The 17627-nt window shown below is 36.4% G+C and overlaps 2 protein-coding genes across 6 annotated transcripts in view; one reads left to right on the forward strand and one right to left on the reverse strand.

Moving 5' to 3' along the window:
• The window catches only part of map4k5 (mitogen-activated protein kinase kinase kinase kinase 5), a 58757-nt gene extending 58288 nt beyond the window's left edge, over positions 1-469 (reverse strand). For 4 of the 5 annotated variants that reach the window (XM_067420729.1, XM_067420727.1, XM_067420725.1 and 1 more), the window contains exon 1: positions 310-469. The gene's annotated coding sequence lies outside the window, so the exon portion shown is untranslated. The other variant, XM_067420726.1, reaches the window with a different exon arrangement.
• Positions 470-2690: 2221 nt separating this feature from the next.
• atl1 (atlastin GTPase 1) lies at positions 2691-16757 on the forward strand. Its single transcript, XM_067420845.1, has 14 exons — positions 2691-2877; positions 5540-5790; positions 5889-6023; positions 7554-7658; positions 7750-7800; positions 11552-11608; positions 11752-11844; positions 11925-12063; positions 12594-12721; positions 14241-14297; positions 14410-14481; positions 14569-15000; positions 16077-16091; positions 16222-16757. Exons 1-14 carry the CDS (start codon positions 2844-2846, stop codon positions 16330-16332), a joined length of 1680 nt encoding a protein of 559 aa, XP_067276946.1. The 5' UTR covers positions 2691-2843; the 3' UTR covers positions 16333-16757.
• Positions 16758-17627: the final 870 nt, after the last annotated feature.

The following is a 17627-nucleotide window of genomic DNA, read 5'->3' on the forward strand; positions in this document are numbered from 1 at the left end:
AAGTTAATTTTCTGCTTGAATATCCGCGTATGAAGCTAACTCCGCTAACTTCTGCTAACTAATCTGACATAATCACTTCAGCTTTAAACTTCATTTTATAAGGAAAAAATATACTCATTCAAATATGTTCAAGTAGCATAACCCAGATTATACAGATATATACTTGCATTTAGCTGGTGAGTGTTTTTAACTGCCGTTTGCTCTGAGTGACAGTAAAGTTCAGCCGAAGCTAATGCTAATGCTATAAACAGCCTCAAACTACAACACGAAATAAATCACTTAAATTAAACCCTTTGATTCAAACTTCACCATTTGTGCGATTTATCTTTGCCCGTTGAACTCGTGAAGATATAAAGGTTTTCCTAAATGACGAAGTTCATTTTGCGTCGAAAAAACCATCCGAACAGGAACAGAGAGAAGCGCAAACTTCAACTGAAGCCAGAGATCAGATCAGACCTCACACACACAGACAGAAAGACACACTCAAAAACACACAGACACACGGATACACGCTCACACAGCAAAAGCAAACACGATTTATAAAAGCAATTACAATGTTGAAGCATTACACAATATCTGTTTTACTTTAATTCACTCTGTTTCACTGTGCATTATTTTATTTTGCACGAGATGCACTGCACTGTAAATGAATAAAACAAAAACAAAAAATATTTAAAAAATAAAATAAAAAAAATATAGGCTATCAGTTATCTGCTAAAGCAGCTCTGCTGTTATTTATTTAGGTGTCTTCAAGATTTTGATTTATTGTTTTAAATGGTCGTAACTATTGTTCACTAGCAAAAAATGAACTTAACAAAACTGTCTTTCAGTAAACGACAAGTTATAGCCTTTTCTTTTCTTTTCTTTTCTTTTCTTTTCTTTTCTTTTCTTTTCTTTTCTTTTCTTTTCTTTTCTTTTCTTTTCTTTTCTTTTCTTTTCTTTTCTTTTCTTTTCTTTTCTTTTCCTTTCCTTTCCACAGTGTTCGCCTAGCGCCATCTGACGGATATGCAGCCACTTGACGAAGTTTCGATGCTAGCCTATTTCTAATCATTATAATAGAACTTTTGGGCGAACGTCACGTCACTTACATTTTCATAAGCAACTGTTATACCCTACAGCTATTTGCAAATTCACTGGTACAGCGGGTACAGCAAAGAGCTTAAACAAAAAAAGCAATATTAAAGATGTAACAAACAGGCTACTTTTCTCTAGATAAGGACCGCTTTTTTTCTCTTTTTGTGTGTGATGTTAAACAAATAAAAACTAACACCATATCATTAACAATTGGTATTTTTGTCGACAACTTTTTCAGATAATGAACCATGTAAGGGAACAGGCTTAATTCTAGCTTAAATATTTTTTTTTTCTAAAAATAAAATAATAATAATAATAATAATAATAATAATAATAATAATAGGCTATTCAACTTAATTTATGTCAACTTCATCAGAAGCACTAAAAAGCATAAATGGTATAATTTAATCTATCAAAAAATAGTGTAAGTGTTCAGTAGCCTAAAGGAGCTATAGGTCATAAAATGCAATCTCTGTTGTTATCACCAATCTTCTAAGACATAATATTATGTGGTTCCATTGATGGTTTAAAATGTTTACACAATAAATTGAAAAAAGAATAAGACAGAATTATTTCGAAATTAACAAAAACTGATAGAGTTGACAATACTGTGCTCACAATGGGTCAGCTGGGGCAAAATATAGCCTAGGCTATATATGTAGGCTAAATAGAATCATGAAACAATATTATAAGAATTCCCATTGGCTATATAAAAAAGTATCACATTATACAGACTTTTAGAGAACACTTGTCAGTCAGACATAAAACCTGATGGAATTAACAAAAATGGCAAGATTTATCCCACAACTAGGCTATTTACAGAAACTATTGTGATGACCAAGTCGACATATAAAAGATGTGACCACAGCGACTTCAATATTTAAAATATTACAAAATATATATAACTTCCAGGAAAATGTGTCCTATAAAGCTGCTCATGACACTGCCTGCTGAATGATTTATTCAGATTAATAGAAAATCCTGACTTGACGCAAACAAAAGACAACTTTAAAAATAATTCAATAATTACTTTTTTGTATTGTTTTGTTGCATTTTTGAACACTTTGTTTGTCAGTTTTACATTGTGACCTGATAAGGACAGGTAGGCCTAAACTACATAGCCTATTATTCCAAGTGTGTGCTTTTGAAATAATTCTAAATCAATTATTTAATCAATGAATGTACCGAGTAGCTATACGAATTTCCTTTAGATTTACATTTTTAAGTATTTTTATTTAGTTGATATTCCTACTTTTTAACATTAAATGGATGTTTGTGTTTAGGACATTTGTCCCTTATCTTAAGAATCAGTTATCACAAAACAGTAGCCCCTCACACAACAGAAAACAATGCCTAAGAATCAGTTGTTGTTGTTTTAAGAGACATTTGTATGAGTAAAAAGCATTTACATTAAAATCTAGTTATTGATGCCTGACAGCCTACCATACACGTACCACGTGATTATGTTTTACTTAAATAACGACAATGAGAACAACAAATAAAAGATCTATAATAAAACCGTATGCCTACTTGACCAATTAGAGACAACGCCAGAGCCTCCAAGCCCCGCCCTTTACAGTCAAGATATTACATTACCACGAGCGTGCTACAGCGCCACTAGGCGGTCAGATGGTGCGCTGCATTTTCGGCTCAGATGAGAATGAGCCTCCATCACTCGCAGCTGATTTCCAGCATCGCATTCGTTTCATGATCGCTGTTTAGAACCGAACCGACCCGACCCCAATACTGAACAAAACACCGAGTGCGCCATGGCTCGAGACAAAAAGGACAGAGACAGCTGGGGTGAGTACATCTTTAATACAATAAACCATCTAAGACGTGAGACACCCTATGAGACGGGTTATTGTGTGATTCTGTAAATTATGAGGATTATGTTATATAGATCTCTGTCTATATGTTAACGAACAAACACAGATAAACATACGAATACAGTGATTTCCACCCCTGTCCAAATCAGCTGATTTGGTCCGGACCACAGCCCTGTTCCGCCCTGTATCTGTTCGTGTGTATTTGTGTTGACAGCTATTTTAATGCTGTAAAATCTTTGTTTAAAAGCAATGGGACATTTGCAGTACTGTAATGTCAATGGGAACACAAATTATTGGTCGTTTGCGAATGCACGAACCTATTTCTTGCACATTCCGGTCAATAATATGCGTTATTTCTGGATAATTCATCCCTGTGTTATTGACTGGTACTTCAGTTGCATTATTAGATCACGCGTCACCGTTTTTCTTTATTGCGGATGTTAAAATCAGAAATGTTCTGAGTGTGTGTGTAGTAATGTGCATTGATGCCAGTGACCCACATAAGCAGAGCTCTGTACATCTGCTACAGGCCTGTATGGAGATGCTGGTTTATATAATGTATTCGGTTGTCGTGTGGTGCTCACTGCTTCATACAGGCCTGACCAGGTGAATATGACATGATGGAGTGCGAGAGAGGGAAATAATGAGAGGGATAGGGCCTTACAAGGTAATTTTAATGTAAATAATTAGTGTTGGGACAATATTAATTTTGGTATCAACCAATGGCAAGCTTAAATGTAATGCAATGAACAGACACATCACATCCTTGTAATTCTAATCTAACCCACTACAATCCTTTTAGCCCCGACTGAAAATATGTTATGTTCTTATCCCCCTGTCAATATCCATTACTGGAGAACTGTTCCATTGCATTTAAGAAATCCTTAATAAAAGCATCAATTAGAGAGGCAGAACCCCCAGAGCAACCTTGTTCATAGCCTACCTATACATAATGTTTAAAAATACATTAACATTTGTTTTTTACATCAGGACGTCTGAGAAGTGAAAGAGATGGACTTCTAAAGCAATAATGAACTACACCACATTGGCCTTGATGACAGAGATCAAGATCATCAGTAAACCTCCATTAGGATTGTCAGCTGCATTAAGCCTTACTAAACCGTGACTCCACCATTCCTCCCAGGAGAATGCTAGATAGAGAAAAAAAGAGTCTTTGCTTTTAAAATGTCCTTCCATAACATTGGTGTTGTGAACACCCATCTCTGATTTGAATTTAGGCCTTATTTGGTTTCAAACAGATGATTATGTTAAGCATAACATGTCATTAATGCTTCATTAATTCATGTAATTCATTAATGCTGTTCTCTTACTAACGCTCAAAATAATCAACTGGTTTGAGTAGACCCAACTCAAATAAAACAAATTAGTTCAAGCAAATTAACTTTTATTAGTATTTAGAACTTAATTTTTTTAGTAATCTGATTTGTTTCATTGTTTTGAGTTGTACAAACTTTTTCCTTTTAATTTAGACAAACTTAAATTTAAGCGAAACTGATCTGGGATTTCTATTTTCCAGTATGCTTTCCCATGACACTAAAAAAGAAATGGTAAAGGCCAAAATTAAGTGTTATATTATTTATTTTTGTGTGAAAAAATAATGTTAAATGGTAGATTTAGTAGAGTTCAATGTTTTGTTATCCTAGGTTGTTTGTTTGTAGGGTTACAATCATGGTGATGAGTGGAGCATGAGCTTAGTTTGATAACATTTAAGTATGTTAGATGTATTATATTGCTGTCCTCGTTCAGCAAGTGATATTCTAACAAAGCATTGTGTAGCCCATTAGCAAGGTGGCATTTACTGAATTAACAGGTAAAGCTAGTCAAGTTTCCACTACTAAACATTTGAGATTACTTTATTTTTTAAGTTAAATGTATGAATTAGCTTACACAAATATTTCTAGTTCAGAGGAATTCAAATGTATGATTACAAAATAAAAATGTGCAAGTTCTGCTTACTTAATCTTAAAATTTCTTAACTTCAAAAAAATTTAAGCTACTGATTGCCTTGTTGCTAACGTAATGTTTTTTTTTAAAAAATCAAGCTGAAATAAAATGTAAATATTAGATGAAAACACAAACTAAATGTAAATGAGAAAAGTTGCCTTTGCAAATAACTGAAATAAAGCTAATTTAAAGCACTAAGATTACTTACTGTAAATAAAAAAAGAAACCTAAACAGAATATGAAAAAAAAATCAAAAACAAACAAAAAAATTATAAAATGAAAACTGAAAAAATAAATTATATATATATAATTTATTTTATATATATAATTTATTATACATAAATAATGTATAAGAGTAAATATATAATACTAAATAACACTGCACAAAATATAATCTACTGTTCCCAACTTCTAACATACACGTTGTTCGTCCCCCCCCCCCCGTCTCATATTGAAATTCTCCATTATTGTTGCGCCTTTGATGCAACCCAAACGTTATGCCCTATAGAGAGCACTGCATTTTAAAAGCATCAGCTTTAAGAGCATTAACGGTACGTAGTGTCTCTATAAACTGTGGTTTGCTTACGATACTGGATATTATTATGTTTATGGTTAGCACTATGAAAGTCATTGCAGTTGCAGGAGTAACATTTAAATGTGGCTTTGTTCAGGTTCTCTCGGGGATAAGAACGTGTATGACTGGAGCTCAGAGGATGAGGAGACAGACGGACGGGCGCGTCCAGTGCAGGTGTTGGTGGTGAAGGATGACCACACGTTTGAGCTGGACGAGGCGGCGCTCAGTAAGATCCTACTGGCTGAAGAGCTCAGAGAGAGAGAGGTGGTGGCCATCTCTGTGGCAGGAGCCTTCCGCAAGGGCAAATCCTTCCTCATGGACTTTATGCTGCGTTACATGTACAGCCAGGTCAGATTGTCTCTAATTTGTGTATAGAAGTGTGAAAACATGCTCTGACTAGTTCCAAACCGCAAAGTGTAATCTGCGGTGTGTGTGTGTGTTTTTAGGCCAGTGATCAGTGGCTGGGTGACCCTGAGGAGCCGCTGACGGGATTCTCATGGAGAGGAGGGTCAGAGCGGGAGACCACTGGCATTCAGATCTGGAGTGAGGTCTTCCTGGTGGACAAACCAGATGGCAGCAAGGTAAGACTGCCTTTAACCTAAAACACTTACACTGCCATTCAAAAGATTGGGGTCGGTAAGATTTTCGTGTTTTTGAAAAAAAGTCTCTTATGCTCAACAAGGCAGCATTTATTTGATCAGTAAAAACAGTAATAATGTGAAATATTAATACAATTTAAAACAACTGTTTTATATATTTAAAAATGTATTTTATTCCTGTGATTCAAAGGAAAATTTTCAGCATCATTACGCCAGTCTTTATTGTCATATGATCCTTCAGAAATAATTCTAACATTTCTTATTATTATCGATGTTGAAAACAGTTATGCTGCTTAATATTTTGTGAAGATAATGAAACAGTTTTCAGGATTCTTTTATACAGAAAAAAATAGAAATCTTTTTGTAAGATAATAAATGTCTTTAATGTCCCTTTTGGGGCAGTTTACCTGAGAGAGATTAAGCAGTCCTAGACTAGAATGGCCTTTTAAACCAGATGAACAGAAATCTAATTTCTATTTCATGGTTTTAAATAGTCCTAGCCTTGAGGAAAAAGCCACCTGGCAAAAAAAAGAAGCAAAAAACAACAACACATTTCTGGACCTTTATAAGGAAACAGCCAAATGACCAAATCAAAATAAAAGTTATAATATATAAATAAAACGTGCACTTTTTTTTAGTTTTAAACATTTATATTGATGATTTTATAGTTTTTGTACACCCTTTACATTTACATTTCAATGTAAATAGCGATTTATTTAATTTTTAAATCAATTTGAAGCAGATTCTTTAAGTGACAGCATTCGTTTAAGTTTCTTAAGGGTCAAGATCAAGTTATCTGCATCTCTTGCAGAAAAACACCTTCTCATCACTCAATTGCACTGCTCAGATCGACTTTACTGCATGTGTGTACAACTCCAATAAAATAAAGTAATTATTCTATCAAAAATACATCTCTCCATCAAGTGGCTGTGTCTATACACAACAATATAATATTTTCAAATACAGTTTTTATTTAAAATAAATGATTATGATCCTTGGTTCAGTAAATAACTTGTTATAAAGTATCAGTAATTTGGACACATTTTAAGTATCAATGCTGCTTAAAAAGATGCATTCTAATCCTGTTTACATGAAATAAGCCTGCTCTTGTGCAGGTTTAAATTTACTGACCTGTAGCTATGACAGCAAATCCAGGGTGTTTTAAAGAACCAAACAGTCCAAGATCATCCTAAATCGTCAACAATCAAATCCAGCTAACTGCGTTAGCGATGCACAAAGAACGGACCCAAATCTAAGCATTCTAGATTAAGGCCTTCTCCTGTATGGGACACTGCCTCTTAATCAATGAAATGCATCCTTGCTGAATAAAAGTATCACCATATAAAAACAACAACAACAACTTACTGACCCCAAAGCTTTTGAACAAAGTGTCTAATCAATCTCTTAATTTGAGTACAATTATATCATATCTAACATATCTGTGTAAAACATGGCAGGAAATTTAGAACGTGGTTCATATGAGAAGGATCCAATATGTCTTTGTGCCTGTAGGTGGCAGTGCTGCTAATGGACACACAGGGGACCTTCGACAGCCAGTCCACTCTCCGTGACTCAGCTACTGTATTTGCCCTCAGTACTATGATCAGCTCAATGCAGGTTGTACACAAAAAGCATAACACAAAAACCCCGTGACCTTAAACCTTCCTGTTTAGGAGCTCAGCAGGATCACAATTTTTTTTCTTTGTAGGTGTATAACATATCTCAGAATGTTCAGGAAGATGATCTTCAGCATCTGCAGGTATAGACTCATTTTGCCACCCACAACGTTGTTGAACTGTAGTAATCATCAGACTTTTAGTGAGATTCAATTTCATTCCAAATGTATTTATAAAGCACAGTAAAACACAGTGTGCTACTGCTAATTGAGAAATGAAATGAGAATGACCTGAACAAACATATTAGAAAGGACATTTATTTATTTTTTTGTATGGATGCAAATACTAATAATATATAATAATATTAATAATAATATACCATATATAATTTTTTTAGTAATATATACCATATACACTCACCTAAAGGATTATTAGGAACACCATACTAATACTGTGTTTGACCCTTTCGCCTTCAGAACTGCCTTAATTCTACGTGGCATTTATTCAACAAGGTGCTGAAAGCATTCTTTAGAAATGTTGGCCCATATTGATAGGATAGCATCTTGCAGTTGATGGAGATTTGTGGGATGCACATCCAGGGCACGAGGCTCCTGTTCAACACATCCCAAAGATGCTCTATTGGGTTAAGATCTGGTGACTGTGGGGGCCATTTTAGTACAGTGAACTCATTGTCATGTTCAAGTAACCAAATTGAAATGATTCTAGCTTTGTGACATGGTGCATTATCCTGCTAGAAGTAGTCATCAGAGGATGGGTACATGGTGGTCATAAAGGGATGGACATGGTCAGAAACAATGCTCAGCTAGGCCGTGGCATTTAAACAATACCCAATTGGCACTCAGGGGCCTAAAGTGTGCCAGGAAAACATCCCCCACACCATTACACCACCACCAACAGCCTGTACAGTGATCAGGGTTCCTACACAATTTTCATTTCAAAATTCCATACTTTTCCAGACTCAAATTTCCAGACTTCCCTACAGATTTTTCCAACCATATTTAACTTGTTCTGATAAATTGTTTTAAAATTCAACAGCTAACAGGTATGTTACATTCTAAAGGTTTAATATTGGCATTTTTGCCTTTTATTAGGATAGGAAAGTAGCTAGACAGGAAGTAAGTCCATGAGGCAGGACTTACATAAAATAACCTATATGAACCTATATACAGTGCCTTGCAAAAGTATTCGGTCCCTTGAACTTTGCAACCTTTTGCCACATTTCAGGCTTCAAACATAATGATATGAAACTGTATTTTTTTGTGAAGAATCAACAACAAGTGGGACACAATCATGAAGTGGAATGAAATTTATTGGATATGTCAAACTTTGTTAACAAATCAAAAACTGAAAAATTGGCCGTGCAAAATTATTCGGCCCCCTTAAGTTAATACTTTGTAGCGCCACCTTTTGCTGCGATTACAGCTGGAAGTTGTTTGTCTCTATCAGTTTTGCACATCGAGAGAATGAAATGTTTGCCCATTCCTCCTTGCAGAACAGCTCGAGCTCAGTGAGGTTGGATGGATAGTGTTTGTGAACAGCAGTTTTCAGTTCTTTCCACAGATTCTCGATTGGATTCAGGTCTGGACTTTGACTTGGCCATTCTAACACAAGGATATGTTTATTTTTAACCATTCCATTGTAGATTTTGCTTTATGTTTTGAATCATTGTCTTGTTGGAAGACAAATCTCCGTTCCAGTCTCAGGTCTTTTGCAGACTCCATCAGGTTTTCTTCCAGAATGATCCTGTATTTGGCTCCATCCATCTTCCCATCAATTTTAACCATCTTCCCTGTCCCTGCTGAAGAAAAGCAGGCCCAAACCATGATGCTGCCACCACCATGTTTGACAGTGGGGATGGTGTGTTCAGGGTGAGGAGCTGTGTTGCTTTTACGGCAAACATAACGTTTTGCATTGTTGCCAAAAAGTTCAATTTTGGTTTCATCTGACCAGAGCACCTTCTTCCACATGTTTGGTGTGTCTCCCAGGTGGCTTGTGGCAAACTTTAAATGACACTTTTTATGGATATCTTTAAGAAATGGCTTTCTTCTTGCCACTCTTCCAGAAAGGCCAAATTTGTGCAGTATACGACTGATTGTTGTCCTATGGACAGAGTCTTCCTCCTCAGCTGTAGATCTCTGCTGTTCATCCAGAGTGATCATGGGCCTCTTGGCTGCATCTCTGATCAGTCTTCTCCTTGTACGAGCTGAAAGTTTAGAGGGACAGCCAGGTCTTGGTAGATTTGCAGTAATCTGATACTCCTTCCATTTAAATATTATAGCTCCTTGGGATGTTTAAAGTTTGAGAAATCTTTTTGTATCCAAATCCGGCTTTAAACTTCTCCACAACAGTATCTCGGAGCTGCCTGGTGTGTTCCTTGTTCTTCATGATGCTCTCTGCGCTTTAAACGGACCTCTGAGACTATCACAGTGTAGGTGCATTTATTCGGAGACTTGATTACACAAAGGTGGATTCTCTTTATCATCATTAGTCATTCAGGTCAACATTGGATCATTCAGAGATCCTCACTGAACTTCTGGAGAGAGTTTGCTGCACTGAAAGTAAAGGGGCCAAATAATTTTGCACGCCCAATTTTTCAGCTTTTGATTTGTTAAAAAAGTTTGAAATATCCAATAAATTTCGTTCCACTTCATGATTGTGTCCCACTTGTTGTTGATTCTTCACAAAAAATTACAGTTTCATATCATTATGTTTGAAGCCTGAAATGTGGCAAAAGGTCACAAAGTTCAAGGGGGCCGAATACTTTCGCAAGGCACTGTAGCTAACCTATTGAAAGCGTATGACTATATTTATATGTTACATAAAACTTTTAGACCTAATCTTTTTTTTACTGTCTATGTGGTAGATTGATCCAAAGGGAATGGAAAATTTTTTTTTTGTATATATAATATACATTTAGAAATTCTTAATTTTATATTTATAAAATTAAATAGGGACAATAGTCTGGAAACATAAATATTTTTCCATACTCTGATTTATTTTTTCCATACTTTTCCAGACCTGGAAATTAATCAAATCAAATTCCATACTTTTCCATACTTTTCCAAAACCCGTAGGAACCCTGAGTGATAACAAGGCATGATGGATCCATTTTCTCATTCCGTTTACGCCAAATTCTGACTCTACCACCTGAATGTCTCAACAGAAATCGAGACTCATCAGGCCAGGCAACATTTTTCCAGTCTTCAACTGTCCAATTTTGGTGAGCTTGGGGAAATTGTAGCCTCTTTTTCCTATTTGTAGTGGAGATGAGTGGTACCCGGTGGGGTCTTCTGCTGTTGTAGCCCATCCGCCTCAAGGTTGTGCGTGTTGTGACTTCACAAATGCTTTACTGCATACCTCAGTTGTAACGAGAGGTTATTTCAGTCAAAGTTGCTCTTCTATCAGCCTGAGTCGGCTCATTCTCCTCTGACCTCTAGCATCAACAAGGCATTTTTGCCCACAGGACTGCAGCATACTGGATGTTTTTCCCTTTTCTCACCATTCTTTGTAAACCCTAGAAATGGTTGTGCGTGAAAATCCCAGTAACTGAGCAGATTGTGAAATACTCAGACCGGCCCGTCTGGCACCAACGACCATGCCACACTCAAAATGGCTTAAATCACCTTTCTTTCCCATTCTGACGTTCACTTTGAGTTCAGGAGATTGTCTTGACTAGGACCACACCCCTAAATACATAGAAGCAACTGCCATGTGATTGGTTGATTAGATAATCGCATTAATGAGAAATTGAACAGGTGTTCCTAATAATCCTTTAGGTGAGTGTATAAATGAGTATTTAAAAAAAAACGAATTTTATAAACTTTTGAGTAAGCTTTTAGGTAAATGTGTGCTTTTGTTTTTGTTGATCTCTAGCTTTTCACTGAATACGGCAGACTGGCCATGGAAGAAACATTCCTCAAACCATTTCAGGTATTTGCTGTATTTTAATGCTTCGGCTCACAGCATTTTTATCGCTGATGATTCTGAAACAGAATGTTCCTTATGAAACTGTCATTATAAAATACTGGTATAAATAAATGTCACTAATCATCTGGTGTGTGTTATTTCACAAGTCAATGATATTTCTGGTGCGGGACTGGAGCTTTCCATACGAGTTTCCCTACGGACAGGAAGGAGGAATGAAATTCCTGGAGAAAAGATTAAAGGCAAATATATATGGAAAGGTTAACATGAATATACAGAAATTATTTATACAGAACTACCACTAATGTGTGTTTGTGTGTAGATCTCAGAGAATCAACACGAGGAGCTGCAGAACGTAAGGAAGCACATCCATTCCTGCTTCACCAACATCTCCTGCTTCCTCATGCCCCACCCGGGACTCAAGGTGGCCACAAACCCACATTTTGATGGCAGATTGAGGGGTAAGTCTACAGATGCATGCAATCTGAGCTCAAACGAAAGCGACGTTAGCATCTTTATACTATGATCAAATGTTCTTTTTTTATGTTATATTTCCCTTTCTCAAAATTTTTATGGAAATGCACACACTGACCAGCTACTAGTCAGGCGAATATAATTACATGGAAATTTGGCCACACAGCATAAACAAATAAAAAATTGAATCTTTTTTTAGTTAGTGTATTGATTGTTTTTACTTCCAATTTATGCATTTTTTATAATTAAACATTTTTAGAGAAAAGATTATACTATTCAAATCAATGTTATAAAATAGGTAAATAATATAATGTTTGGTCAAAAGTAATCTAAAAGTAATCAAAGTAGTCTATATTACCAAAAATGTGTAATGTAATGGATTACCTTACTAACTATAGTTTTTATCATGTCATTTGTATTTAGAAATGGACTACAAATTGTAAGTGATCTACCCAGCACTGGCCGTGAAGTACAAAAACAGTGTTGAAAAACACCTATTTCCAATCATGTGTTTCAGAGATCGATCAAGAGTTTACCAATAACCTCAAAGTGCTTGTTCCTTCATTACTACGCCCCAAAAACCTGGACGTGAAAGAGATAAATGGAAGCAAAATCACCTGTCGTGGACTCCTGGAGTACTTCAAGGTGATAGTTTTAATAGAGGTGCAATCACCACTACTAGAAATGATATATAAATTAATCCCAAACGGTTGTCATTACACAATATACAATAATTTAGGGTTAATTCAGGTTGATTGGGACACTTTATAATATTTTGTACAGTATATACACATTTATATACAAATACACTATATTACCAAAAGTTTTAGGACGCCTGCCTTTACATGCACATGAACTCTAAAGGCATCCCATTCTTAATCCAAAGGGTTTTATAAAACATAATTTTGTAAATGTATAAACATTTACAATGACAAATAAATATCTAACCTAATATGGAGTTGACCCACCCTTTGCAGTTATAACAGCTTTAACTCTTCTAGGAAGGCTTTCCACAAGGATTAGGAGTGTGTTTATGGGAATTTCCTCAAACACAGATTCAAACGCTTGTGAATCAGCGTATTGATTCATGATTCGGATCGCGTGTCAAACTGCCAAACTGCCTAAATCACATTGACATTGGCGAGCCGAATCAATACGCTGATTCACAACCATTTGAATCTTTATTTGAGGATTTAAAACAAACAGGGAAGAGAAGACAATGCTGAATAAAGTCGTAGTTTTTGTTATTTTTGGACCAAAATGTATTTTCGCTGTTTCAAGAGATTCTGATGAACTGATGTCACATATGGACTACTTTGATGATGTTTTTATTACCTTTCTGGACATGGACAGTATAGTGTGCATACACTTCCATACACTCTTGGACTAAATATAAAATATCTTTAACTGTGTAAAGATGAACGGAGGTCTCACGGGTGTGGAACAACATTAGGGTGAGCTAATGACATACATTTTTTTGGGTGAACTAACCCTTTATGAGTTCCTTTAATTGGAACTAAGGGACAAGCCTAACCCCTGAAGAACAACCCCACACCATAATCCCCGCCCATCAAACTTTACACTTGGCACAATGCAGTCAGGCAATCGTTCTCCTGGCAACCACCAAACCCAGACTCATCCATCATAATGCCAGAAAGAGAAACGTGATTGGTCACTCCAGAGAACACTGCTCTAGAGTCCAGTGGCGACGTGTTTTACACCACTACATCCAATGCTATGCATTGCACTTGGTGATGCTGCTCGGCCATGGAAACCCATCCCATGAAGCTCTCTACGCACTTTTCTTGAGCTAACCTGAAGGCTGGAGGACTGTAGCTATTGCACCTCAGCATGTGCTGACCCCACTCCGTGACTTTATGTCTACCACTTTGTGGCTGTGTTGCTGTTGTTCCCAATTGCTTCCACTTTGTTATAATACCACTGACAGTTGACCGTTGAATATTTAGCAGTGAGGAAATTTCACAAATGGACTTATTTTGCACAGGGGGCAACCTATCACGGTACTTTACAGAGGGGGTGTCCCAATACTTTTGGCAATATAGTGCATCATGTATCCCAAATGTTTATGCAGAGTATAATTGTTACAGTATAATTAGCTGATCAGTTTATTCCAAGAATTCCAAAAATATGTTTATAATTTCAGGCATATATCAAGATTTACCAGGGAGAGGAGCTGCCACATCCAAAATCCATGTTACAGGTACAACCTCTTAACTTTTACCACTAACATTCCACTTCCAGAGCTGTAAATTCCCCCAAAAGCTATTAGCATCCTACAGTATGACAGTGTTAGTCTGTGTTTGTTTGCACAGGCCACAGCAGAAGCCAATAATCTGGCCGCAGTGGCTGCAGCTAAGGATCTTTACAACAGAAAGATGGAGGTGGTGAGTATGAAATTGACAGCTGTTTTTTGTCATATTACTACAACTCATCTTCATCATGTTTCTTACCCCCCCCCCCCCCACCCCCAGGTGAGTGGAGGAGATCGGCCTTTCCTCGCCCCAAGTGAGCTACAGGCACGTCACTTGGACATCCGAGAGGAGTCATTGGCGCTGTTTCGCAGTGTGAAGAAAATGGGTGGGGAAGAGTTCAGCCGGCGTTACCTGCTGCAGCTGGAGACGGAGATCGACGAGTTGTTCGTGCAGTACATCAAGCACAACGACTCCAAGAACATCTTCCACGCGGCACGCACACCCGCAACGTTGTTCGTGGTGATCTTTGTGATGTATGTGGCCGCAGGGATCACAGGGTTCGTGGGAGTGGACGTCATCGCAAGCGTCTGCAACATGGTACTGGGCTTCGCACTCATCACTCTGTGCACCTGGGCGTACATCCGTTACTCAGGAGAATACAGAGAACTGGGCGCAGTCATTGACCAGGTGGCCGGAGCGCTGTGGGATCAGGTACGACACAAACTTTAAGAGGGAAATAAATGTACTTTAACAAAAACAATTATACATATTGACTGATAATGATCATTTACAAAAAAGATCTACAGTCAACAACCAATATTATACAAATACATCATGTATGCAGTTTATAATTGTACAGTATACTTTAATTGTACCCTAATTTGTATGTATTTAGATATATTTTATTGATATGGGGTCAGTAAAAAACAATCGTATATCTCTTATATTCAACAAGGCTGCATTTATTTGAACAAAAATACAGTAAAAACTTTGTCTGGCTAACACCAGACCAAGCTCAATTTAAAATTTAACATTGGTCTGGGGAGTCTGCTCTATATTTTCTACCGCACAAGAGGCGTGATCAACTGGCATTATTTGAATCACTGTACGCAATTGGATAGACCTTCAACCAATCAGACCACAAGAAGAGTGATCAACAGGCAACAACCCATCACTTCTCTATCATGTTAAACCCGCTCATAGCGAGCCAGGTGGATAAGCCAGTCTGTGATTGGTTCCTGCAAAATTGTAACAGAAGCAGTAGAAATGAATGTACGGGTTTCCAGGGCGAAATAAAATAGGGCGAAGTAAAAACTGTGATATTGTGAAATATGAAGGCAAAGCTAAAATTTCAGCATCGTTACTCCAGTCTTCAGTGTCACATGATCCTTCAGAAATCATTCTAATATGCTGATTTTGTGCTTAAGAAACTATTAATAATGCTGAAAAAAGTTGTGTTGCTTAATACTTTTGGAAACTATGATACCTTTTTCAGAATTCTTTGATGAAGAATAGAATAGAAAGTAACAAAATAACAGCATTTATTTGAAAATCTTTTTTAACAAATGTATTTACTGTCTCTTTTGATCAATTTCAATGCATCCTTGCTGCATAAAAGTATTGATTTCTTTAAAAAAAAATCTTACTATTTATATATAAAAACATTTTACACTCGCAAACTAAATTAAATATTCCGTCATCATTTAATGATTTTATTTGTATAAAATCAGGTCATTTTTATTTTAAACTACAATTTGTTAACTACTTTCCTCATCTTTTTGTTTTAGGGGAGCACAAATGAGGTATTGGACCTGCACACACCTGAACACACTCACCTGTTTACTTAGATATAATCATAATCCCACAAAATTGTACAAACAGAAAGAGAAACCTCACATTAACGAATTGTATCTTCTTGTCCTTCTCCATCAGGCTCTGTATAAGCTGTACAGTGTAGCGGCAAACCACAGGCAGTTGTATAATCATGCCTTCCCTGGACACCAGACTGGTCAACCGCCTGAGCAGGAAAAGAAACAAAACTGACCCCACACGGTTTCACGCAGATGCACTGTGGACAGTGACAGTGGAGCGTACAGTCAGAGAGAGAAAGAGGCATGGGACTATTTGATGCTTTACTGCTACAACAGGAACATATCACCACGATCACCTACCACTGCAACATCCTGCACCTACAGCTCAGGCCCACAGTCAGACAGGCGAGGAGAATCAGACTGAAAAGGGTCTTAAGATTCAGTCTGACTGTGCCATTTGCGCCTGCAGTCGAAAATCACGATATTAGTTCTGACATTTATATCTGAATTACCATTTTACCATCATCTCACTGTAAATACGTGTTCTCTCTCTGACACTCACATGAAAAGAGTCTGTTCTTATTTTGTAATGGATGTTGTATGTTGAGGTCAGTGCTATTTATAACAGAATAAAATACTACATGTTTAAAAACGCAAGTTGCAGTTATTATCATTACCCTTCATATTTGGGGCAGTATCGACTATTTTCAAAGGCATGAAACCTTAAAAAAAAAAAAAGAAAGCCTAGATGAAAGGGAAAAGCTTGTTTCAATAACGTAAAACCACCAAGAAAATATGAAAACATTACTTCATATTAGAATAAAATGTGTCATTAATGATTCGGGGCCTCTTTAATAAAGATGTGTGCAGAAGGAGCCTAATGTGTGCAGAAGTTTCTAAATTGTCCATATGCACAAAAAGATGCTAAATGCATTCCTTTATTTTTAAACGAGTTTTGTAAGCGGATCAACTCCATCTACAGAAGAGCCACAAATTCGCTTTACTGTAAAGCAGAAATATAGCACTTTATGAATTCCAGGAATTCATGAACATAAATACATTTTAGTGATGTAATTATAATTAATCCTTTAATATGTTGCTCATTTACATATGTTAATTCATATTGGACAAGATTCTCCATTTAATAAACAACATCAGATTATTTGGTAACACTATTTTACAGTGTCATTGTTACATATGTTACATGTACTTACCATAGTAATAACATTGAATTATGCATAATTACATGCATTTAACCCTCAAGCAAACCCTAACCCTAGAGTAAGTACATGTTGTTATTTAATATTACTCAGTACTTAAATATATTGTTATTACACTGTAACAATGACACCTTAAAATAAAGTGTAACTGGTTATTTTAATTACTGGTATAAGTTCAAAAAGTTTGTACACTTTTCAGTTAGCCTACGCATTAGAAATAATGTTCCTAATAATCCTTTAGGTGAGTGTATTATTTTATATATATAAATAAAACGATTCAAAAAGTATTCAGTTCTATTTCAGTCTA

The sequence above is a fragment of the Pseudorasbora parva genome, chromosome 17, assembly GCF_024679245.1.
Source record: "Pseudorasbora parva isolate DD20220531a chromosome 17, ASM2467924v1, whole genome shotgun sequence".
NCBI lineage: Eukaryota > Metazoa > Chordata > Actinopteri > Cypriniformes > Gobionidae > Pseudorasbora > Pseudorasbora parva.

Coding starts and splice junctions, on each gene's coding strand:
- atl1 (XM_067420845.1), top strand. CDS start 2,844: ATGGCTCGAGACAAAAAGGACAGAGACAGCTGGG. Junction 11,609..11,751: donor CATTCCTCAAACCATTTCAG/GTATTTGCTGTA, acceptor TTATTTCACAAG/TCAATGATATTTCTGGTGCG. Junction 14,298..14,409: donor ATCCAAAATCCATGTTACAG/GTACAACCTCTT, acceptor TTGTTTGCACAG/GCCACAGCAGAAGCCAATAA.